At 32.5% G+C, this 24783-nt stretch overlaps 1 protein-coding gene across 1 annotated transcript in view; it reads left to right on the forward strand.

Moving 5' to 3' along the window:
* Positions 1 to 22783, forward strand: part of LOC140448844 (uncharacterized) — a 207916-nt gene extending 185133 nt beyond the window's left edge. Inside the window, exons 4-5 of the mRNA XM_072541965.1 lie at positions 9483 to 9692; positions 15597 to 22783. Of these exons, the coding sequence (XP_072398066.1) occupies positions 9483 to 9692; positions 15597 to 19250 (3864 nt within the window). The 3' untranslated portion in view covers positions 19251 to 22783. The remainder of the gene's footprint in view (positions 1 to 9482; positions 9693 to 15596) is intronic.
* Positions 22784 to 24783: the final 2000 nt, after the last annotated feature.

Below are 24783 nucleotides of genomic sequence, written 5' to 3' on the forward strand. Positions count from 1 at the left end.
CGTCTATCTATCTATACAGCCCTTCCTGTCCAATTTTGGACATAAGGCCTCTTCCTTCTTCCACGTCTCTGTATTTTAGGTAGTTTGTATCCACTTCGGGCCTGCGTGTTTCTTCAAGTCATCTGACCATCTCATTTGTGGCCTTTCTCTTTTTCGTTTGTAACTATATGGTCTTCAGTGTATAATCATCTTATGTATAATCATCTTCATATCAATCGTAAAGGTGCAAAAATCTAAATCCTATAACAAAATCATCCTCAAGACCCATGACCCCCCACCCCCGACAAAAAATTTCTGGGGATCAGCCACTAAAAGGTGCAAAAATCTAAATCCTGTATCAAAATCACCCTCAAGACCCATGACCCCCCCCCCCTGACAAAATTTCTGGATCCGCCACTGCCCACTTTCACCTTTTTTCTTTTGGAGCGTACCATCACATTGTTGCCAAATTTTCTAAAGCCATTAACAACATGTTTACTATCTGCCCACATTTCAAACGGTGTTTTGTTTAAACCAAAAGCCAAGGATCTATTTTTTGAGTAAGCACGTGGGTTTATAGCTTCAGCCCAAAATTTTTTTCTAAAATTGGCATCAAACAAAAGACACTTTACCTTTTCTACAATTGTCCGATTTAAATGTTCGGATACTCCATTTTGTCCAGGAGTGTAGGGATTGGTTTTTTTTATGTATAATACTGTTTACACTTAAATATTTTTCAAATTCTTTTAAAATTCTTTAGTTAATATTGTACCAGTCTTAACTTCCTATAAATGACATTCGCTAATATTTAAATTTTGTTTAGTTGATATCCTTATTTTAACAGTATAGTGTCGTTAAGTTTTGAAAGGTATCTACCACATATAAATAGACCAAAACAAAGAACTATTTATTTATGGTCATATCTGCTACCTTCTTCTTCTTGTAGTGCCTATCCATTTCGGATGTTGGCGACCATCATGGCAATCTATATATTGCAAACTGCTGCTCTGAAAAGGTTTGAGGTTGTTGTGTTGAACTACGTACACAGATTTTTCAGACAGGAAATTTTTCGCATTCCTGGTCCTCGTTTTCCTTCTACTTTTCCTTGAAGAATTAACTACAGCAACCCATATCTTTCGCTGTTCTTCATGATGTAACCGAGGTATTTAATTTTGGCTGTTTTTATTGTGGTTAACAGCTCATTTTCTTTTTGCATTCTTAATAAATCGTCCTGGTTTGTAACGTGGTCGGTATAGCATATCTTCAGAATTCTACGATAAAGCCACATTTCGATCTGTTACCTACTTTTGTTAGTAATCCCATCAAATAGAAACGACTTCTTAATGGCATGCAAGTAATAAATTTTACAATATTATGGTGGTGACTTGTTCACTTAATGATACACAATACGGATATATGAAAAAGCGTTGCCTACGTTCAAAATGGTGTATGACACATTAAGAGGAAATATATTTTGGAACTCACGATTAGAAAAATGAACAGTATGTTCCATTAGAGTTTTTACCTATAAATAACAAGATATATGAAATTTATAAAATCTTTTAATTATTTGTAGAATAGTAAACCTATTTAAATTTAAAATTAACACAAAATCTATTACTGCTGATTTTGAGATAGCGATTGATAAAATTGTAATACAATTTTCCTACGTTCAGGTAAGCAGTTTATTTATAATAAGCGTGGTTTAAAAAAAAAGGGGTAAATTGATATCTAAAAATGACTTATTTCTCTTACTTCTTGGGTCAGCTTACTTGAACTGTCCTTCACCATTATTCTTCACATTAATCTTTAAACTTAAACTTCATCATTAAAATTAAACTTAATCATTTATCTTCACTCATCCGTTAGATACTTTCAGTCTATTGACTCCATTATCCCCTATACTATATATTTCTCTAACACATAGTCTCTATTATTTCATTCTTTCTCTAATACATATTCACATACATATCATTTTGTCTGGTTTCCATTTACATATTTTAATTATCTAACTTTGTTCATGCTGTTCACAACAATATAGTATTCAATTTCTGTTCTGTCTTATGTTATTCAACCAACATTTTACATTTCCTCTTTCTTTTATTAAATTTCATTCATTTTCTTAGCTTCATTTATATCCATTTTAACATACTTCACTATAGGGCAATATTCATACTAACAAAACTACAATATAATAATAGTTAGAATATCATATTCTGTTATCATATCATCACATACATTTTCTTAATAGGGTTATTCATTTTACTATTTAACTTTTTAAACTTTCAGATTTTTACACACCAGGTCCCTTACCGTCATTAAACAACCACCATTACCCAATCAAAAAAATTTTTAACTTCAATTTCTTTGGATTTCAGCTTAATACTTTAGTATATACTACTTCCTATACCATTTCTTACACCATTATGTGTACAGTACCACATCACTTCCTTTCATGTTCCACCTTAATCAATTTTCATAATACTTATGATGTCATAGATTATAACTTATTCAATAACTAACTTGTTTTTTCAATAACAGAGATTTGCAGATTTAAGACAATAGATATTATCATTTAAATAAATTTAATTCTAACTAAAGGTTTTCATTAATAAGATATTAGGGATTATTACAAAAATTTTAGAATTTTAAAAATTTTTTAAAAATTACATTAGTCTCTGAACATACCTATACCTCGTCATGTTAACGCTGTTTTTTTGAGTTAAATTTCCTGTCACCTCAGCCAGTTGGTCTGTGTCGTTTTAACTGACAAAAACCACGTGTTCAAGTCGAGGAAAGAAACATGTAGCTCTTTAAGTATTAAATTTTTATCCAATGTCATCGACCTAGAGTCAACTTTAAATTTGGAACAATATAAAACCATATATTGATGTCACAGCTATAAATTTAATGTTAGCTTCAATTACAAAGAAGGCACTGAAGATGATCTGATCTAGATCGAAAAGGTCACGTTATGCTACTGTATAAATTATGACTAAACTTTTTTAAAAGTTTTAATATGTTTTATACCTAAATACAAATGTGAAGTGTTTTACTTCTGTATCAGTTTTTTAAATGAATTATTATTCCGGGAACAACTACAGGAGCAATGAATTTGAAAAGTGTCAATAAGTACCACAAAAGTAGATAAAGGACTTGGACTCTGTACATTGCAATACTGTAATATTGTACAGAAACGGATTGTTTTCTCTACTAGATAAATAATATATTATTAACATTAACGTCCCAGTTTATTTCGATGAGGAGCTCATGTAATGAGAATAATCTACAATATTTGATAACAGATGAGATGTAGTCTAATTATTTAAATGTTTTTGCAGCCTTCCGACTCTGCAAATATCTTTGATTTAGCCCTGGTATCTAAGTGCCAACATCCTCTTGCCGTTAGCAAATAATAACAAATGTTACAACGTTTCGACCTTTACCATTTTTATGTAATTGCTCGTTTTTAATACCATTCATTATATAACCGATGTAGATAGGGAAGATTAAATGATTATTGTTATTTTTAACGCTACTGCAATTACAGAAATTTGAATATTTCTAGAGGAAGTATAAAGAAATGACTGTGGTTAATTGATAATTGATGCTATCTGAGATTTTTGATTGATTCTAAATTTAATTAGAGGTATTAAGTAAGGAAAAATTCTGAAGGAATGTATTTGTAATAAATATTTTTTCTAATGTAATTATTTGCAGATTTGTAATCCACCGCAGTTAAGTAATAATATTGTTGTTCTTTGTTGATATTAAGAAATACTTCTCCCGTTAAATTTAATTTATAACTAAGATTAATATCAGAACGCTGCTCTGAGATTATGAGTATACAGTTCTCCAGACAGAATAAGCAGACTAGAAGGGGAAGTTCTCATAAGACGCGGCCATGTACCTAATAGGGAGACTCCCATGGATATATAGGACAATAGGATACATTTGAATATGGTATAACCAACCAAACAATCGCGAATTAGCTAATAATACAACATAGAGACTGAAAATTTGTTACTTAACAAAAACTTACACACGTAGTTACAGTAAAATTTGTGCTATAACTACTGCACTTTCCACTTTTGAGGTGTAACATTATCAAACGCAATGAACGCATGGTCCAAAAGAAAAACTGTTTCTTGACAGCACTTCGTCCAACGCGTGGTAATAAAATGGAGACTGAGAGAAATAAAAAAATGGCTTAAAAATATTCAAAAATAAATGAATACACTCTACAAATAAAAATAACAGGTGATTGATTGAAAAAATAGAGAAGCCGCGGGCTTGCAACGGCAACGTTGTGAATCTAGAGAGTGGGAAGTTTAGTTTTTATGATGGAGAAGTGGTTGGGTGAACAATCAGCATTTGATGTGAAAGCTTATTATAAAAATGGTAAAAGTTTTGTGCGTGTACAATGAGCGTTTACACCACCAATTCCGTCTAACAAGGCTATTCAGACCTATGTTAAGAATTCCCCAAAAACTATCGAGGCTTTGAAAGAACGGATACGCGACAAAGAAGAAGCAATACTTTAAAAGAAATATTAGTCATTGTCGTAAACAGCTTTGTACCACTGCTGCAAGAATGTGTCACAACAAAATGGACACCCCATTACAATATCTTCAAAAACTGAAGATTTTGTTCACTGACCCAATAATTTCCATCTATGTAGAATACGTTTTTTTTTTATTAAATTTAATAAATATATATTTTTCAGTTTTTGGTTCAGTTTGGTTTGGTTTGAGAGGAGCGACCTGGTCGTGGACTTTTGTCTGTCCCAAAATGTCTCAACGACCCCATAGTGCGTCTGTATATCAGCTTATACGTATTTCGCTCTAAAAGGGCTCTTCAGAACGGCTATTCACAGTCGCTCTGAACGTGAATATAAATATTTTTTGTCTTAGGAAGCAACTGTATGGCTTCGTATGGACGCAAAAAGCGACATCTGATATTAAAATCCGTAAATTAATTTTCGAAACCAAATTCAGATTTTTGCTTTAATCTGTGCCTTCTAAGAATTACAAGGCAAAACAGACGTTGATAAAGATGTTATTAGAGACATGGGGAATCCAAAAATTGCATTCCACAACATATCTCCTTTACTAAGCAAAGATCTTTAGCGAATTGGTTTCTAGTACTCGTACAGAGTATATCGGAATAAAAGGAAAAAGACAGTTAAGATTTGATTTCACGTATAGTGCGTCTGTGTATTCGTTTATACGTATTTCGCCCTAAAAGGGCTCTTCAGAACGGCTATTCACAGTCGCTCTGAAATTAAAAATAAATATTTTCTGTCTTAGGAAGCAACTCTAACAAGGCACAGATTAAAGCAAAAATCTGAATTTAGTTTCGAAATTTAGTTTACGGATTTTAATATCAGATGTCGCAAATAGATGAAACTGAATAATGGCCTTCCATAGGGTTCGCTCCTTTACTTTTTCGCCTCTATATTAGTGATATGCCTGCAACCGAATCTCGCAAGTTTGAATATGCAGCTGACTGGACCTTGCAATAAGCCACCAATCCTTAAAAACTATCGAAAATTATAAACTATACCTAATTATAAACAGAGAAATATTAGTGTGTCTTAATAACAAACTATTTAAACACAATGAATAATCAAAATACCTTGGGGTTACCCTAGACAAAACGGTCACCTTCCGAGAACATCATAACAACTTGATACATAACTCTGCAGCACTATATGGGCATACAGCATCAACCCTAAGATCCCTCACTCTTTACCTAATGTACACGGTGGCAGAATACCTTTGGCTACATACTTTTAATAACGTAGCTCCACCCAACCTACATCATTCCAATTTTGACTTAAATTCCTGATGGAGAGAAGAGTGGAAAAGTAAAACAGATTCACATTATCATAGTCTACTGGGTAACACAGGCAAATCTTACGGATTTGAAGAATATTTGTAAAACCGTTGATTGATCGAGAACAAACTGCGGAAGATGCGCCAACTCCTTCTACAGATGGGGTAAACTTCCGTTGCCTCTCTATGATTTTGGCGCTGCGAGACAGCGATCAAGCACATAGTACAAGAATGCCTAAGCAAAGCATATACAGGCGACCATAAAGACTTCATAATGATAACCAAATAGAATAGAGTCAATAGAATATATAAAAAAAACTGGACATTTGTTTACAAATCTAATAATTTGTATAGTGTATGAATTTAAATTTAGTTATCCATTGTGTAATGCAAGAAATACGCTGAATAAAAATGAATAGATCTACATAGTAAGTAGGGTATTAAGTCAAACACATAAGTTTTAGGTACCTATTATTAAGTATACCTTCTTTCTAGCAAAAACGCTGTATAGATATATTAGCGACGAAGTGTTAAGATATAAACTCAGCTAACGCTAATAAAGATACTAGCCAGTAAAGTTACAAGATTTACGCTGAGTGCTCTAAAAAGACTAATATCAAAGTCGTTGGAAGACAAAAAGATAGCAGTAGGAAATTTCCTAGACGTCAAATCTTTAACAACTTCTTTTTCAAATCTATGACGGAAGAGACTAAAAGACATACCTTTATTATGCCAGTGGATATAGGCTTTTAGATAGATACTGAATACAGATTACAATTTGGGTGGCTCTTTGACATTTACAGATCTACTCTGTTTCTAGGAATTCAATAGGACCATTGTATTCTCACGAGACAAGTCACCATTGAGGCAAAGATAGTAAGTAATTACTCACAGAGAGGAGTAATGTCCTTATTATTGTGGATCACACTAGTGAAAACCTATTAACAAGACACACATTGTTGTTAAATGACACATGGCCAAAATAATTTCAGTAGGAATGTAACTTTCTCTAAAGAAAATTGACAAAATGTGTAACAGTAAGGACTTAATGGTTAAATCGAAAAAAACCGCAATTATCGCTGTTACTAAGGAAAAATACTACCAGTACTATATCCACTAGTAATCCGAGAGGTAGAGATTCCATTTGTAAATTATAGTTTTCGATTAAGACCGCGCAGAATTTTATTGTATCGAGGTTTTGCCTCCATTTATAAAGTTATCATCAGGACTTCTTCTAGGACTTCAGTCTCTCGTTGGCTATTGTTACGTTCTGCAAATACGATGTGCATCTATAATCTAGAACTCGCTAGTTTCTCTCTTTCGCTTTGGGTATGTATATTCCTAGAGAGAAAAATAATAGACGAGTAGACTATATAAACTTTATTTGAAAAAAGAAGTAAAATCATACATACATATAAATAAACAAACATACAATTATAACTAGACAAGACTATGTGGATACAGGATGTCGATGAATAGGTTTTAAAAACACATTAACAACAAAAGAATTTGATATTTTGATTGCTATGGTTGAGTATGATTAGAAATAACGCATAAATTGATCTTAGACGTTAAAGAGTAAAAAATATGCCCACATATAATAATACAATTAATCCGTGGTAAGCTGGTAGAATCAACAAACCTTGTTGATAAAAGGTACACAAAATGCAATCAGACATCAAGTATATGAATTATATTAAACGTAATAAAAATATTAATAAACTCAATTCAAAAGTATAATTGGTAATAAAATATGTTCGCTTTAAATTAATAATGAAATTAAAACAATTAGTAAACTCATCACGTAAACGCTGTGATATACATACAAAAAAAAAATAGTGAAATTATTACAATCTAATAAATATACAAATCTACGATAAAGGTAATGACGTTTAACTAAACGTATAATGTTCTCAAACGGTTAAAATATTCAACAAGCGATATGATGTGAAATATAGTTTAGCACAATCAATTCCAACTTGCCAAATAATTGAATAATAATGTAACGATTCTCCACAGTAAATGTACGTGTGTATCCGCATCGATGTAATTGTTTATCTAAGTTGTACTTTACTCCGTGAAACGACTTCAGCCACGAATGGATTGCGAACCATCGCAAATTCGGTAAAATTCAGAAATCAAAACTAGCCTTTTTCAAAAGACTCAGGCGAAGTCCCTTAGGAAGCGCTGCTTTAACCCATGCAAATCTGTGTTGGTTGGAAGATAAAATTCGACTCTCTGATTTGGCATATGGAACTCGTCCCTTATCTCAAACTTACGTCTTTGTTATTTCTAAGATGGCTCGTCTTGTAATGTGTAGTTTTTAACACAGCTGTATTTTTGTACACTGAATCTTCGAATACGGGGAGAATTAAAACTACCACAAAGTCTGTTAATATTTTCTAAATGTTTGTATATATTTGCGAAACTGCAACAGCCATTTCACTTCTTTTTTTTACATATGATACGGGTTAGCAAGTTAACAGACTGAAGACATCCTGCATTAGTTATTTAATTCCATCATATCCATTTTGATAACGATTATCTTATTATTTAAATGGGAATAAGCCACAATTAAAGGTTAAAGTACGTTTATTGACGTTACAATTTCCACTTCGGAAATCGTTCTCAAAATACAAACATTAATAAATTAAACAAATTTTGTTTTTTTGTTACTTGGTGAAAAATTCTTCTAACAATTTAATTTTATCTGACTTATTTATATTGACAATTCAGACATACATTATACATTTTAAAGTAGACGACTTTAAAATGATATTGCCAATATTGTTGAGTTTCGTTCCTGGGACGACTTTACTTGTAAGATAGTTCATTCGATTACATGAAATCAACTTTAACTTGAGAATATCCAAAAGTCAGCAAAAAATCGTAGCATGTAATTCGTCTTTAAAAAGACAAACACATGCCGTGATGACAGTAAAAATCTTCTGTTAGTGATTCCATAGTAAATTATGAGGGAAAAACCAGGAAAAAAAACTCATAATACTATCCCGACATGGTAAGTATTTGGTCGTGCGTTTAGTTTACCTTCAATAAACACCAAATTCTGATTTTATATGTTTGTTATTTAAAAAACATAAATGATGTATCCTCTATATGTTACCGACTTACTAATACTGGTATTTTTCTTTTAATAACTTCCTCTTTTAATATTGGTAACCAGATCCTACTACATTCTGCCGAGGAATTTGCGACACAATTGGTCTCATTTAGCATAATTAGAGCCGCTTCTTTGATTTTTCTCTTTTTACCATCCGTTTCTGTTAGGACTATATTTGAATCATTCCATTGAACCCTATGTTCATATTATCCCATGCTTATTTACATATTTGAGATCTATCAAATTCTCTATTTTTGATTTAAGATTGTATCAAAAATAGAGTGTTTCATCAAAAATCATTTACTAATGTTTTTATTTTGAGAACGATTTCCTAAGGTGAAATTGAAACATCAGTAAACGTACTTTAACCTTTAATTGTGGCTTATTCCCATTTTAATAGTAATTACTTTAACATGCCACAAGAAAATAGCTTCAGAACAAGATTATCTTATATTCCTTATTCCTTATTATTAATTAATAACAAATATAGCAAATAATAATATTAAAATTTATTTGAAATTTAATTTTAAATTTTAATGTTTTAGTACGTGAATGGAGTTGAACATCATTTTACTGATCCCGAAAAACAAACTTCAGTTAGTAGTCCAAAATCTGACGATTTTCTATTCTTTTATCAAGGAGTAGAAGGAACACCTGGTGTGGACTTTCCAGTATATTCTCATATTCCCAGAACTACGTTCAGTTGCAAAGGATTGGAGTCTGGATATTATGCTGATCTAGATACTGAATGCCAGGTAAAAACTGTACCTCTTTATTAATATATTTTCTCGTATATAAACTTATTTTGAACTGTGATTCTTCAGATTTGTTAAAAATTTTTTGTTCTAAAAAACTTAATGTAATAATAAACCTAAACTTTGAACTAAATGTTCAAGTCAACAACAGAAGAGAATATCAATTTACCTAATTATATTAAGAATTTACTGTACAGTCAAAATTACATGGTTAGAGATTTTAGCGACTTCCACTGAATAATTTATACATAGTCGAACTTACTGTTTGTAGTTTCTCCAAGAAAATGTCAAAGAAACTAACAACTCATAAATTTTATGTATTGACTTTATGATTTGTCTTTATATCGCGAATTTCTGTCATTTAAACCTACTCTAGTTTCGAGTTTTCTCGATATCTTTCCAGGTAAAAATAGTTTCAACTTTATCTGACTTTTGCTTAATCTTCTTTCTCTTCCTATTCTTCTGCTAGCTTATTTTTTTAATTGAATCTTTCAGTTTATTTTTGTATAAAGACACAGTAATTATAGCTATTTTTTTTTTCATATTTGAGTTACTAGAGAAATTTTACGAGTTATTAGATCGGACAATATGAGCTGCGGACTAAAAATTAGGTTCTTGCGTAATAACTGATCAGAAAAAGGTATATACACTACTGGGAATATAATTACCTATCTAGGAGATTAGTTAGCCACTATGAGAGTAGTATAACAAGATGTAGGCCGACGAGGAGCTACCAAAGAATGGAACGAGTGTGTAATCACTACGATACCAAAAAAAGGTGATTAAGTTAATGCGAGAATTGGCAGGCAATAATACATCTAGAAATTCGTCTCAATATGATCATTATTTCTTCTTGTGATATGTCCGAACGTGGCTCAACTTGCGTGGAGGAGGGGCTTTGAATTGAGTAGGGGCCCTTCAGTACTTTGCGTAAGATAGACTATGCGGGGAATTCTTCAACCCCGACAGGGCGCGTTCCAATGGCTGATAGGGAAAATTCCTGCAGACATGCAGGACAGGTACGAATAAGGCATAGCCAAATAAGTACCCGTGGCTCAACCAAGGACATGGCATTAGGCAGCAGTAATGTCATTGCTGGATTAAGGCTGTGGGAAAGTAAAAAAAAAAATCCTATAGGTTTAATTTCACCGAGTGATTGCCTGTATAAGCAATCCCCCATTAACTGACCAACGGCTTCGGGCGGATAAGTTAATAAATGGTAGGGCGCTTTTTGTCCTGGGGTTGAGAAATTGGCTCCAAAGGCGGATGAACCTATTAGTGGTCAACGGTATAAGGATGTAGAAGGCAACGGGAAACCACTACATTAAAGATCGTCAGATTTTCCTAGAACAATAACCATGCAAAGTACGGTCAATCACATGGCCCCTAGTCCGCGGCGGACCTTTAATGGTCGAGGGGTGCTAAGAATCTCCGCGAGGAGGAGCCACCCGAATGTGGCAACTAACTATATAGAGAACAAATCCTTTTTAAATTTCGGGACATGGAATGTGAGGAGTTTGTTCCAACAAAGAAAGACGCATAACACGATTCAGGAAATGAACAGACTGAACCTAGATATTAGGCATAAGCAAAATGCGCTGGCCTGGTTCCGGTAAAACATTGGTCATGGATAAAACGATATACTACTAGAAAAATGACACCCGAGATTATGTATATGGAGTTGGAATAGTTATTTTCAGGAGAATCCAAGCAGCCGTTGTAAATTTTGTTTCCTTTTCAGATAGAATGCTATTATTACAAATATAGGGTAAGTCGTTGAACATTAATGTAGTATAAGTGTATGCTCCAACTGCAGATCAATCAGAAGCTAAAATAGAACATTTTTATGAACAACTCAAACAACTTCTATAATACACAGGAAAGGAAGAAATTACCATAATCATGGGTGATTTAAATGCAAAGATAGGAAAAGGTCGAGTCGATAATATAATAGGTGATTATGGTTTAGGAATAAGGAATGCTAGAGGCGACAGATTGGCTCAATTTTGTCAAGAAGAAAACCTGGCGATTATAAACACATGGTTTCGATTACCACCCCGTAGACTGTATACATGGAGGTCTCCACAGGATAATGAACAAAATTGCATTAGAAATCAGATCGACTTTATTCGAACTAATCTAAGAAATAGAAATTCCATTGTAAGCGATAAGACTTTTCCTGGAGCAGATGTTTCCTCAGGCCATAACCTCTTTGTCTCAAAAATGTAACTGAGGGTAAAAAACATAATAAAATCCAAAAGTTCTAAGGTGAATATTCAGTTACTCAAGATAAATGAAATTTGTGCCGAGGCTTCAACTCGTATCAATCAAGAAATGAAGAAATTAACATCAGAAATGAAAAACACTAAGAATGTGAACAATATGTGGAGTAAAATCAAAGATTCTATTATAAAAACACAGAAATAAACTCTACAAAAGAAAACAGAAAGCCGAAAACTTTGGATGACTCAAAAAATACTGGAAATTAAGGAACAAAGAAGAAAATATAGAAACACAAACCCAAATAAGTACAGAGAAAAACATAAATTAATTAGGAATAAAATAACAGAGACTAAGGAAAAGTGGATGAAGGAAACATGCACCGAAGTGGAGGAATTGCCAAAAAAGCATGATCATTATAATTTACATAAAAAAGTGAAGGAATTTTCTGGAAAATAACGAACAAATATACCTAACCAATTAATTGACAAAAACAATAAACCTATTAATAACCCAATTGAAATAAAACAAGTATGGACTAAATATATTGAAGATCTTTTCATGGATACAATAACGGAACCAACACAAATTGATAACGAGGAAGCTACAATTATATTAAATTTGAAGTCCAACATGCTATAAACAACTCAAAATCTGACAGAGCCCCTGGGCCAGATGAAGTTCATATTAAGCTGATTAAACTTATAGATGAAGACAATTTAAGTGCAATAACTATACTCTTCAACAACATATACAAATCTAGTGAGATACCTACAGAATGGCTGCTATCGACCTTTGTTCCGTTACCAAAAACCAAGAACCCCAAACACTGTAATGACTATAGATTAGTCAGCTTAATGGCACACTTTTTTAAAGATTATACATTCAAGAATATTCAGAAAGTGCGAAGCGGATATGAGTAATAGACAGTTTGGCTTTCGTAACGGCTTCGGAACAGTGGCAGCTCTGTATAGTTTCACAACTCTTGCCCAAAAATGTCGAGACCAACAAAAAGATCTTTTTGTTGTGTTTATAGACTATGAAAAAGCTTTCGAAAAGGTTAAACATAACATTCTCATGGAATGTCTAAAGAGAAAAGAACTCGACAAAAATGACATTAACATAGTGAGAAATCTCTAGTGCAACCAACAGGCTGTGGTAACATTAGATGGAACTAGCACGGATGCGCAACAGATAAGTAGAAGAACGAGACAGGGCTGTGTACTTTCACCCTTACTATTTAATATATATTCCGAAGAGTTATTTACGCAAGCACTTGAAAACTGTACAGAAGGGATCAGGATAAATGGTGAAAATATAAATAACATCCGTTATGCCTACGATACAGTCATTATTGCTGAAAGTGAGACAGACCTGCAGACGTTACTAAACACAATTTGTGATATTGGGAAACAGTTTGGCTTAACAATAAACAGCATAAAGAAAACAAAAACCATGTATATCATTACGAGGGGCAAAGTCATTACAAAGATCCAGATAAAAAATGAAGATAATGAGCAAGTGGACAAAATGAAATACTTAGGAGTCTGGATTACTGATGAAGGCCAATCGACTAATTTGAAATCTATAATCTAGAATAGTAGTTAACCTTCTATCTCTCTCTATATTATTTGATCATTTGATCAAACTTAGGATTTAATGGTTAGTAAAATTCATCGCTTTTGCTTTTGACTTGGAAGGTACTGCGATTGCCGAGTTTAAATTTATTTAGAAATCATTCTGTGGTCTGCGTGGTCATCTACCTTGAGCTACAAACTAACTTTCCATATTCCAGTATTGCGCATTAGTTAAGGTTTAAATATTATTCTATGAAACACCATCGTAGAGGCATGTAGGTCTTCAGGAGTAGATACGACTCCTACTTACTTACGACCTTGTTTCGCTATAGATTTTTTTATTTTATTTAGTGTTTTTTTTTATACTGATACACCAGTTTTGTCGCAATATAAATGGGGTTCGGAGTTAAATATATATATATATATATATATATATATATATATATATATATATATATATATATATATTAAATATAGATAGAAGCATAGGCATCTTAAGTGCTTTAAGGTTTTCTTGTCTTATATGCTATTTTATATTTTAGTATTGACCCTGAATGTCTCTTTAAAAATCCTTGCAGCCAGTCCTCGTTAGTTTCATTCTAAAAAGATTAGATTTACTACTTTTCACTGCTCTTTGCTCTTTGCAAGCCTATTTTGGCGTCTAAAATATAGCTACAAAACTTTTCTTCTCGTCATCTTCTGAAAAACACATTTCTTTGGCACCAAGGAATCGTAGAGATGAAAGAAGACAATAATGAGCTGCCTTGCCACCCCATCTTTTCTTCTATAACAGTATTCAGAGCTTTTTTCGTACTTTCTTCTGACGAATTCCCTCTATTTTTAAAGCGAAGCTTCTATACTGGCGTTATATTCCTTTTTTTTTCTACAGCAAAATGCTGAGGTGAGCGTCACGGAACTAGCGCCACAAGATGGCGTCGTCATGGCTAGCGTCATAGAATAGTGGTTCTTGACATCAATTCACTACTCTCCAACAGATCGTTTCTAGTCATCATATATTTACTCTAAGCAGGTTTAAATTAAAAACTTCATTAAAAATAACTAACAAAATAAAGACATTAAATGAGACATAAACCTGCAACATAATCAAAAACTATGAACAGGTTATATAAATTACAGTTTAGAAATAATTGATTTTTTCGTGATTGGTGAATTGGAAGTGCTTATAAAAGTTTCTCAGCATACCTGTGAACGTTATTGTCATATCTCCTCTATTTCCAATCAAATAGCCGAGCTATAGTTTATCTTTCTTTGCAATTTGTTGAGTTCTGGGTTTTTAACTTCATCTTATCTTCGTTCCTTAATCTTCTCCAGTGTTATTCTGAAACTAGCTTTTTTAGATATAAACTCACAATAAAATATAAACACTAATCTTGACTTATCATTACTGATAATATTTAGGTATCTATGTGCGGGGATCCTTCAGTTCAATGAAATTGTTTGCCGTACGCCTGACACACCAGCGTATTCTAGTTTAAAGGTCGTGGCATATTATCGTGCACGTTGCGTTTCCAGCATATATCGTTTCCGAAAAATATAATTTAAATGGTTTTAAATATGAACAACGCACACTGTCCGGAACATTGCGTTTCAGACACTTGTTCAGTATATTCGAACACAATATTTTACTGATGCCGACGGCTGCGTAACGAGTCGTAACCGGTTTGTAAGGATAATGTTAATTAGATACCCGTCGTTTTCCCCTTGTTGTTTATTTAGGTCTTTGTTTGATTTTGATACAGAGTATTTAATTAAAATTAAAAAAATTGAATGATATGAAATATTTTATTTTATGTAACGTTTGGACGACCTAGTTATTTGAATTCACAAACTTTTATGAAAGATGATGTTTTCGCTGCTTTATTTTATAATTTATGAAGTTTACTCCAAAGAATATTTTCGATAAAAGTTCCATTTTCTCACAAGTTTAACAAAAAAATCATATTTGCAGCACTCTAAATAGTTGTTTTGACTTATGAATAGAGTCCTTGCACGTACTTCAACTAACATCATCATTATCATCACTTATATCTAAATTATCTGAATATCTATGTTTAATGAATTGTACTAACTCTGAATATATTTTTAGGTTTTCCACATCTGTGAAGAAGAAAAGAAAATATCGTTTCTCTGTCCAAACGGCACCATCTTCCAGCAGACCGATCTAATCTGCGAATGGTGGTTCAAAGTGAATTGCAGTACTTCTCCTTATCTATACGAGGAAAGCGCTGAAAATCTAAGAGAAGACACGGCTAGAAGAAAGTTCAATAGAAAAGTTAAGCTGAATAGCCAGGAAAAAAGCACCGCACCTTTCAAAGATAACTCTTTTCTTGATAAAACCGATGAAAATAAGTACAATGAACAATATTTTAATAATAAAAGAAATAACCACGTAGGACCTAACCAAAACGTACATAAACATAATTCTAATCATAATAAACAACTTAAAGAATCACAACCCATTGCTCAAACAACCTTAAAACCTACTACAATTAGTAGAAACAATTACGAAACTAATAGTCCGAAACAACCTAAATCTCAAAACAATGCCAGAAGTAGAATATCACATCAAAAAACTCGCAGGTTTAACGAGAATGATTTAGGTAATTATGAAAATTCTGACTATGACAAGTTTGTCTATTCTACTACTACCACTACATTCGCAACTCCCACTGAAAACTACTTTGATAATGTTAGAAAAACACAAAGAGGTTATCATGTGCAATTTTCACAATCAAGCAGCGAATTAAAAGATGTTACTGCTAACCAGGTAGCAGGTATATATCAAGGACCAGAGTATAACAAAGAAGAAGCCAGTACCACTGATAATTATCAATTAGAGTTTCATAGTCATGTTAAAAACAGCTTTAAATCTAGCGATAAACGAATGAATGACAAATCTGATAATATAAATTCGGTTGAAAGAAAAGTAACTGAAAGTTTTACCTCAGATGAAACACAAACTCCACAAGAAACAGCTTCTTTTGTGAAAACTTCATTTAACAGCATTCATGATTCTTCTTCATACAATCCTTTTCCTAACCATAGAACTACTTACTCCGACTTAAAAACTCTACCTTATGTATCAACTAAAGTGTACAGCACAATTTCCTCGGTGACTCCTCAGTACATTACTACACAACCAATAAATAATGGAAAACCATTTTTAGGTAGCAGAGTTGGACTTAAAATTAAATCCTCAAAAGATTCACTCTTTATCAATCCACAAGTTATTACAAACACTACCAAGATCGACAAGTCTCTAGATGTGGATGATGTATTTAGAGTACACGTGGTAGCAGCTGCTGAAAAGAACGTCACTAATTCAAGTTTGGTTACGCCAAAGGTGATAGAAAAAATCCTTTTTGCTAAAATTAAACCCATAGAGGAATCGACGATGTCCTTACTACGAGATGCTACAGAGAAAACAACGGAACAGATTTTAGCTGCAGGTGTTGTTTCTTCTACCACTGAATCTGCAATTATAACTTCGAAATATAACTTAAAAGAAAAGACTGAACAACCTAAGAAGCAAGTAAAAACTACTTACGTTACTACAAAGCCATTCCTTATACGTTTAGAAGAAAGTCTTGCTCCTCGAGCTTCGACGACCAGAAGTACCACAACAAGGTCGACAACAACGCGAGCTCCAACAACCAGGTTTATAACTAAAACATCTACTGCTACAACGAGAACAACTACAACAACGACTTCCAAACCTAAAACTCAAGATTACGCTATTGTGTATGGAACATATTCCTCAACAACACCTTCGACAGTACCAAGTAACCCAAGCAATAGTGTACAGATCAAGTTTAACAAGACGGTTGATAAGGTTGCTATTCATCTAGGAAAATCTTTTGGATCTCCACCTGCAAAGCCTGTAAGTGTTGTGAAGAATATTGACTTGATTAAGCCAGAAAAAATACAATATAGTACAGTAAAACCAAGAACCAGTAATGCAGAGATTCTAGTGCAGCATTCAAGTAACTCACTCATACAATCCTTATATGATAACAAAATTAAAAATTCAAACACATTTTACGTTACAAAATCTCAGAGAGTATCATCAACAACTGCAAGATCCATAGATCTTGATGACAATAGAATTTATAATTTGACAATTCGAAGTACCACACAGCAACCAAGACCTTTCCAAAGATTCATAAACGAAGCTTCCACTGTACCAACAATATACGATAACACAGCCAAACCGCATTCATATCTTGATTACAAAATCTCCACTGCTAGTCCATTTAAATATATTAGCTCTTCAGAACCAACTCAACCGACGCCGTTCTTTAGCTCTACAGCTAGTTCTATAGACGATAATGTTGATAATATGATAGATGTGCTTACTGCTATAACTAAAGAGAAAGCAATGATAACTGGAGGCTCAAGACCTGGTCTTGTGGTACCACCTTCCGTTGGACCTCAAACATTACATACTCTTTCAGTATACTTTGCTAATGCGTTAGATGAAGTGATTGCAAAGAAAGTCAAGGAATCTGGAAAATATCCTGAAAAATTTATGATGGAAAATAAAGAGAAATTAACAACTTTACTTACCCAGATGACAGTACATGGTTATAACCAATTATTTAATCAAAAGCAAATAAAAAACGAGACTTCAAGTGATAAACCTTTAAGTATTGATAGTAAAAATGAAACAAAGCAACAAGATTTTAAATTAGAAAATCCGCAGATTAGGCAATTAGCGAGAAACTTTACTTTGGCTTTATCAGCTTATCTCCACGATCCTGACATGTTCAGAAGAGATTTAGAAAACTTAAGGCCAACAGAACCACCTTCAGATGTTGAAACAACTACGGAATTTAGCGGAATAGATGAAGAATTGCTCAATTATTCTGATGATGATACCAAAACCAGTTATCCGCCAGTCTTCACAACTTCACAATCACCTTCACCAACCTGGGGATTCATTATAGCAGCCAAGTCTCCTAATTCTATAGACGTTGATAATGTCATAGGATCAGACTTAAATACTGCTGACACCCAATCATTTGTTCCAGGCTTAAACGATATTAACAGCAATAACAACAAAAAACAAGTTGAGATCCTAAAGGAGTTACCAGATGACCATTGGACGACTTCAACCAGTGCTACTGATTTGTGGAAAAGTACCTTTTCCATAGATCCATCTTTATTGAACGATGAATTTGATCCTTCTTCTCCTATATTGTTCGATTCATCAACAGAAATTGAGTTAACTACTGTTGAGAGTCTTCCAGCGATTGGCCAGTCCGTAGAAGTAAACTACGAGCTTAAAAGCTTGCCTAACTTTTCGATTAATTCGTCAGAAGTTTCTGGAATTCTAATAGACTTTATGAATAACTCGAGCGACGACAGTCACAATAAATTACATAGGATATTAAGAAAATTAAACACCACTGAAAATGAGTTTTTAGTTAAAATGAAGGAGATAGAAAGTAATCCAGTAACAAGACGATTAATTCTTCTTTTGATAAGTGAGTGTGGTAAAAACGCTACAGAAGATATAAAAAAACATAATGAAGATAGAGTGGAATCTTTAGAATCTTTAGAAGAAGATACTCTAATTCCTAGTCAGATTAATGAAGAAGTGATAGACCAAAAGCAAGATTCCATTAGTACCCTTCTAGGAGGGGCAGAAAGATCTTCTAAGAAGGAAGATGATCAAGACACCAGAGCGCTACAGCTATTAAACACTTTGTATAGCATAGCCTCAAAGTTGGGTAAATAATAGACTTGCTAATATTTTTATTATATAATACGGCCATATTGATACAAAGTGAACATATTTAAAATCGAAAGTTACCATATCTTTTCAGAGTCGCAATGTTGCTGTTTTATATTCTAGCTAATGTATAAAAAATAAAATATACAAGTATTTTTGAGATAAAAAAACATACAGGCGCAATAGTTTTTTAATAAAGTATACCTATTTTTGTCGTCCTTTACATTTATTTACATATCAACCATTTGTATATATTAGGCTATTCGGTATTTTTCAACTTTCTCGTGGTCGTTGCTTTAGATCTTTTCTATGTTCTAATGATCTTTAACATTTAGCTACTGTATTATGCATACCAATTGCATCATATATCAACAAAAAATACAAAAAATATTACCTAAAAATGTTTTATTTTTTCAACGTCGGCTAGTTCATATTCTGAGGTGATTTTTTTACTTTATAGTTACCTACTAGTAGTGAATTAATTGTAAATAAATTATAGAGTTAAGTTTTTATTTTTGTATTATTTTATTAGTTGTTAACTATGTTTTAGTTTTTATTTTGGAAATTTTTTGGGAGATAGTTTAACTGTAGAAAAGAAAAGTATGACGAGAATAAGATCGACTTAAGAAAACTCTGTACTTACCACGATAATTCATATTTTCTAGTATCATGATACAACTTTAAAATTTTCAGTTGTTTATTTCTCTTGGCAAGAAGATGAACTGATTTATTACACTTCAAATTCTGACTTCCATACTTTCTAAATTCACTCTGATACTCTCCAACCCATTTGTTCATACATTAAAAGAGAGCGAACTGTAATTATTGAACACCACCAATTTCTCACCATCTATAAGTTTGTGCAATTGAAACTCATCTTTGGTCAGGTTAGCCTCAAAAACAATAATTGAAGAACCCTTGCTCATAGAGTTTACATTACCTAGAGTTCATATTAATGCAAACCTGTATAATGAAACCTTGCACAAGCCTCTTCAAGTAATAAGACGAAGACGTCCAGTACAGCTAACACAAAGTGTCATTTTTCTGCACGACAATGTTCGACCTCAGGTTACCAAAGTAGTGAAAGAAAATCCACAGTGAAAAAATTGAGACTATCAGAGCATCTACTCTACAGTCCCGACTTATTGCTATTCGATTTTACATCTTTAGGCCACTGAACAAGGCGTTAAAAGGTAATCGTTTTCAGTCGGACGAAGAAGTATAAAATATCGCAGAAGAATTCTTCGGAAAAATGGTATATGTGCCTTAATTGTAGTTATAATTATTTGTAGATATATTTGGCAATAATTTTTTTCAGGAGCAAGGTAAACCTTACACTATTTCAACAACAAAAGGTCTTAACGGCGAGTTGTCGTATTTTTATTTTCCAAGTGGGTGTTGTTTTTCCTTTTTTTCTTTTTCCTAAATCATTGTACAAAATATATACAAATCTTTTTGCTACATAACTTAATTGTATCTTTTACTTCTTTACTTTACCTTGCGTCCTTTTCTTATGATTTAAATGCAAACAATTTGAAATACGTTTATTTCAAGCTTTTACATCATTCATGCTGTTTTTGTTAGATTTTAAAAATGTTAAGACCCTATCCTAATTTTAATAATCTGATATGATTATCCCCTGTAGGACTCTTACTCGGTAATTACCCTGCTACTGTGATCCGTGAGGTACCCTCACTTTTAAGTGAGGGTACTTAAAAGGATGCTTTTTTACCACAAAAGATGGTATCATCTAAGTTTTACCTTGTTGTTTTTGGAATCCAGCTTTTTGAGTATTATAAGGGAATAGCGTTACCTGATCCTTGATGTCTTAGACACTATCTTATCTCTAATGATATATACTATATATACATTTCTGCTAATATCTTACCAACGTATCGAAAGTGCAGCTGTCCAATATCAAATCTTCATAATTCATATCCGAAATTGGACAGTATAATTTTATCACCCAGTAGACCGAATGAATCTATTTGTTATTAAATACACACACGTAGTTAACTAGGTTACATACACATTTGGTCAATTATAAATAATAATTTGGACATCAGTCAAAAGTACTGACAAAGTTAAACAATTTACATAAATTAAATACACATATCACGCTAGGTACGCGAAAAATATTGACCCAAATAGAATTTATATAAAACTAATATCTCTTGACTAGAGAAGCATTCAATCAATATTCACTCAACGAACATATAGTCTTCAACGATCAACTTCATCAGTCTCTACTCAAAGTAATCCCGGGTCTACACCCATAGTGTACGTCTCAACAATAAATTCTGCTACTATTATTTGGTGTTTCCATTACAACAGAACGAACATCTTCACTGAGCCAACGAAGGGAATTTGTTCAGCAGCATTACCATGCGTTCCCTAAATTTGTCTGCACATGCTATGATCCAGGTTTATATCTAACCAGCTAGTGCAAATTTTGCGTAATGTCAATATTAGAAGATTTTTTTAAGCCCGTTTCTCTATTCGGATTGCCGAATATAGGCCTCTTCTAATTCGCGCCATTCATCTCTGTTGTTTGTAAGACGTTTCCATATTGGCCCTGTAATTCTTTTAATATCGTCGCTCCATCGCATTTGCGGTCTTCCTCGTGGTCTTTTGGCTTCATATGGCCGTCAATTCCCGATTTCTTTCTTCCATAATAATAAAAGATACTTCAAATTATATAAAATCTGTCTTATCCAATAAATTAACATGTCGCTCTGTTACACTTCCCACTTCCTACTAAATATCTTATTGACTATATTTTAGAAAAACATCTGTTTAGTAATAATAATCATACGAAAAAACTTAGTCGAATTTTTAACCATTTTTAAACATATATGTCATCCAATAAAATACGCCCATCTTTTTATACTGCCTGCTAAATATTTTATTAGACATATTTTAGAAAATCATCTTTCAATAATAATTATCATATGAAATAATAACCAAGTCCAATTTTAGACAAGATCTGATTAAGTCATCTTATTCTTGTTAAAACAAACAATATTTATTTATTTATTTAGAGAGTAAAGATTTTCAGTATTAGAAGGCTAAAATACAACAAAATTTTAATATTACTTTTCTTGAAACTTACAACATATATGTTCCTGTATAGACCAGTTGTTTATAATAATAAGTCATGTAAGGTTTTGACGGTCTGGCTAATCTTAGTTTCTTTTTTGTTGTGCTTATGTACCATTCATTGGAAATTGTTAAAAATATTAGAAATTTATCAAATGTTATTACCTGGAAAATGCAACAAATCTATCAATTAATTGTATAAACATGTTATAAATAAATATTTAGATTATATTTTTGTTTCAATTGTTTATTTTGATATTTTTCCCTACAAATTACTACTAAATTTGGGTCTAAATTTAAATAAACAGCTGTAGACAAAGTATTCAGAAAAAATCCCACAAATATCTACCAAAAATTAGCAAAAGAAAAAATATTACAATAAAAGAATATTACAATTTTATGAGACTTACTTTGTTTCAAGTTGGCTTTATATTAAAGTAAAATAATACAAGATTAACTTGTGACCACGTTTATTGCACTCCCAAAACCTTACCTATTTTCCCCCAGCCCAAATGTCATATCTCTCTATGATCGTAGAACATATAGGTGCAATCTGACATGACACTATGAAGTGTAATATATGTAACAAAAATGATCTGGAAATCATATTAAATATAAAAAAATGTTACTTTGTTTACTACTTAAAAAAAAATGATAACAAAATGGAATAAAAGAGGCCAATAAAGCAACGAGATGTAAAGAGACTTTTCTTTGATAGCGAATTAGGTGAACTGCAAACCCAAGCTTGTTGGAAGCTATAGGACGATGCTAGAAATAACCTTTATTCCGACAATTTATCTACAGTTTAACCGTAAAAAACACCATCTTTTTCGCTCTTTACATAAAGAAAAGACACTAAAATGAAAGTGGACGATTGCTGTTTTTAATTTCAACATCTTTTCTCTATGTAAAGAGTGCAAAATATTATGTTTTTTAGGGGTAAACTGTAGATGTATTTTTCGGAACAAAAGGGTATTTCGAACATTGTCTAATAGCTACCAATAAGCTTGGATTTGCGGTTCAGCTAATTCTCTATCGAAGAGAAGTCTCCTGAGTTCTACTTGCTTCATGTAGGGGTCGTCACTAGCATACTCGGGTACTTTAGGTTACTATGTCGCTCAAATAAGTAAGAGTATTTGATTTCAGTCCAAGCTATCACGCTATCACAAGTGTTTCTGATGAGAGCTAAATAGTTAGAAACATGTATAGAACATTGGTGGAGCTTGCACTGAAATGAAATGCAATCGTCTACTTTCGTTTCAACGGAATTAAAAACAACGAAATATGAAATTTTGTGAACAAAGATGCCGCTTGCAATAAAAGATTTTAAAATTAACGAAATATACACATTATCATTCTTTTAAAAGGGGATATCAGAGAGAAGTTGGTATTTTTTCCATGGAATTCGTTTATTCTAAACTGGTAGTACTGCAGCTAGTTGGCTGATTGTACATCTCGCATTTCTTTATAATACACACTCCAGGATTCTGAAACCCTATACTAGCTTAAATAGGTCTAGTGGATGGGTATCATATGTTTTTGAAGTCACTTGGTATTCTTCAAAAAGTGTTGAGCCGGCAATCAGCCAGCAACATGCATTAACGTTGAAACATGAATTTAATTTCGAGGATTCCTGTATTTTGGCAAAGGAAAAGAACCATTCAAAACGTGTTTTCTTGAAAATGTGTTCCATAAAATCGAGTACATCTTGCATCAATAAAAAGTCAGACATAGATATACTGAGCAAAATTTATTATTACTTACTGGAAAAAAATCCAAAATAAAATTAATATCTACCTGTACCCGTACCCACACAAATTACAGTTATATGCATAACATGTTGCATACCATTAAGACAGGTTTAAAAATTTAAAAATTAAAATCACCTATGATGGGCCTCTAGTATTTCTTAAAAAGAAATATGATATTAAGTACACCTAATTACTTTTTAATCATAGGATTTTTTCTTTTTGTTCTCTATGTGCCAGAGTTAAAACACACCAGTAAAAGATGACAACAAAATTTTTACTATTTTTACCTAAATTTTAAAGAATTTTAAAATGTATTTTGTCCACTATTTTATATTTTATGTGTGTGTTATTAATGTTGAGTGTCTATGCTTTTATAAATAATCTCAACGACTAGTAAGTTGCACTGAATATTTGTGATATTTTATAAATATTTACACCTTTTCTTATTACAGTGTCTTGAAAAAGGAATAAAACCATTCCGAAAGCTAGACCAAAAGTCATAAGAGTGCTTCAATAACATCCCGGTCAATTTTCTGACTGCAACCCTAATAAACTGTGTTGTTTATATATATATATATATATATATATATATATATATATATATATATAATATTTATATTTTATAATGATCTACGTGTTTTATCTCTGTCACTTCGATGTTTATCATAGGTTTGTCATCTTTGTTTGAC

Source organism: Diabrotica undecimpunctata, chromosome 1, assembly GCF_040954645.1.
Source record: "Diabrotica undecimpunctata isolate CICGRU chromosome 1, icDiaUnde3, whole genome shotgun sequence".
Lineage (NCBI taxonomy): Eukaryota > Metazoa > Arthropoda > Insecta > Coleoptera > Chrysomelidae > Diabrotica > Diabrotica undecimpunctata.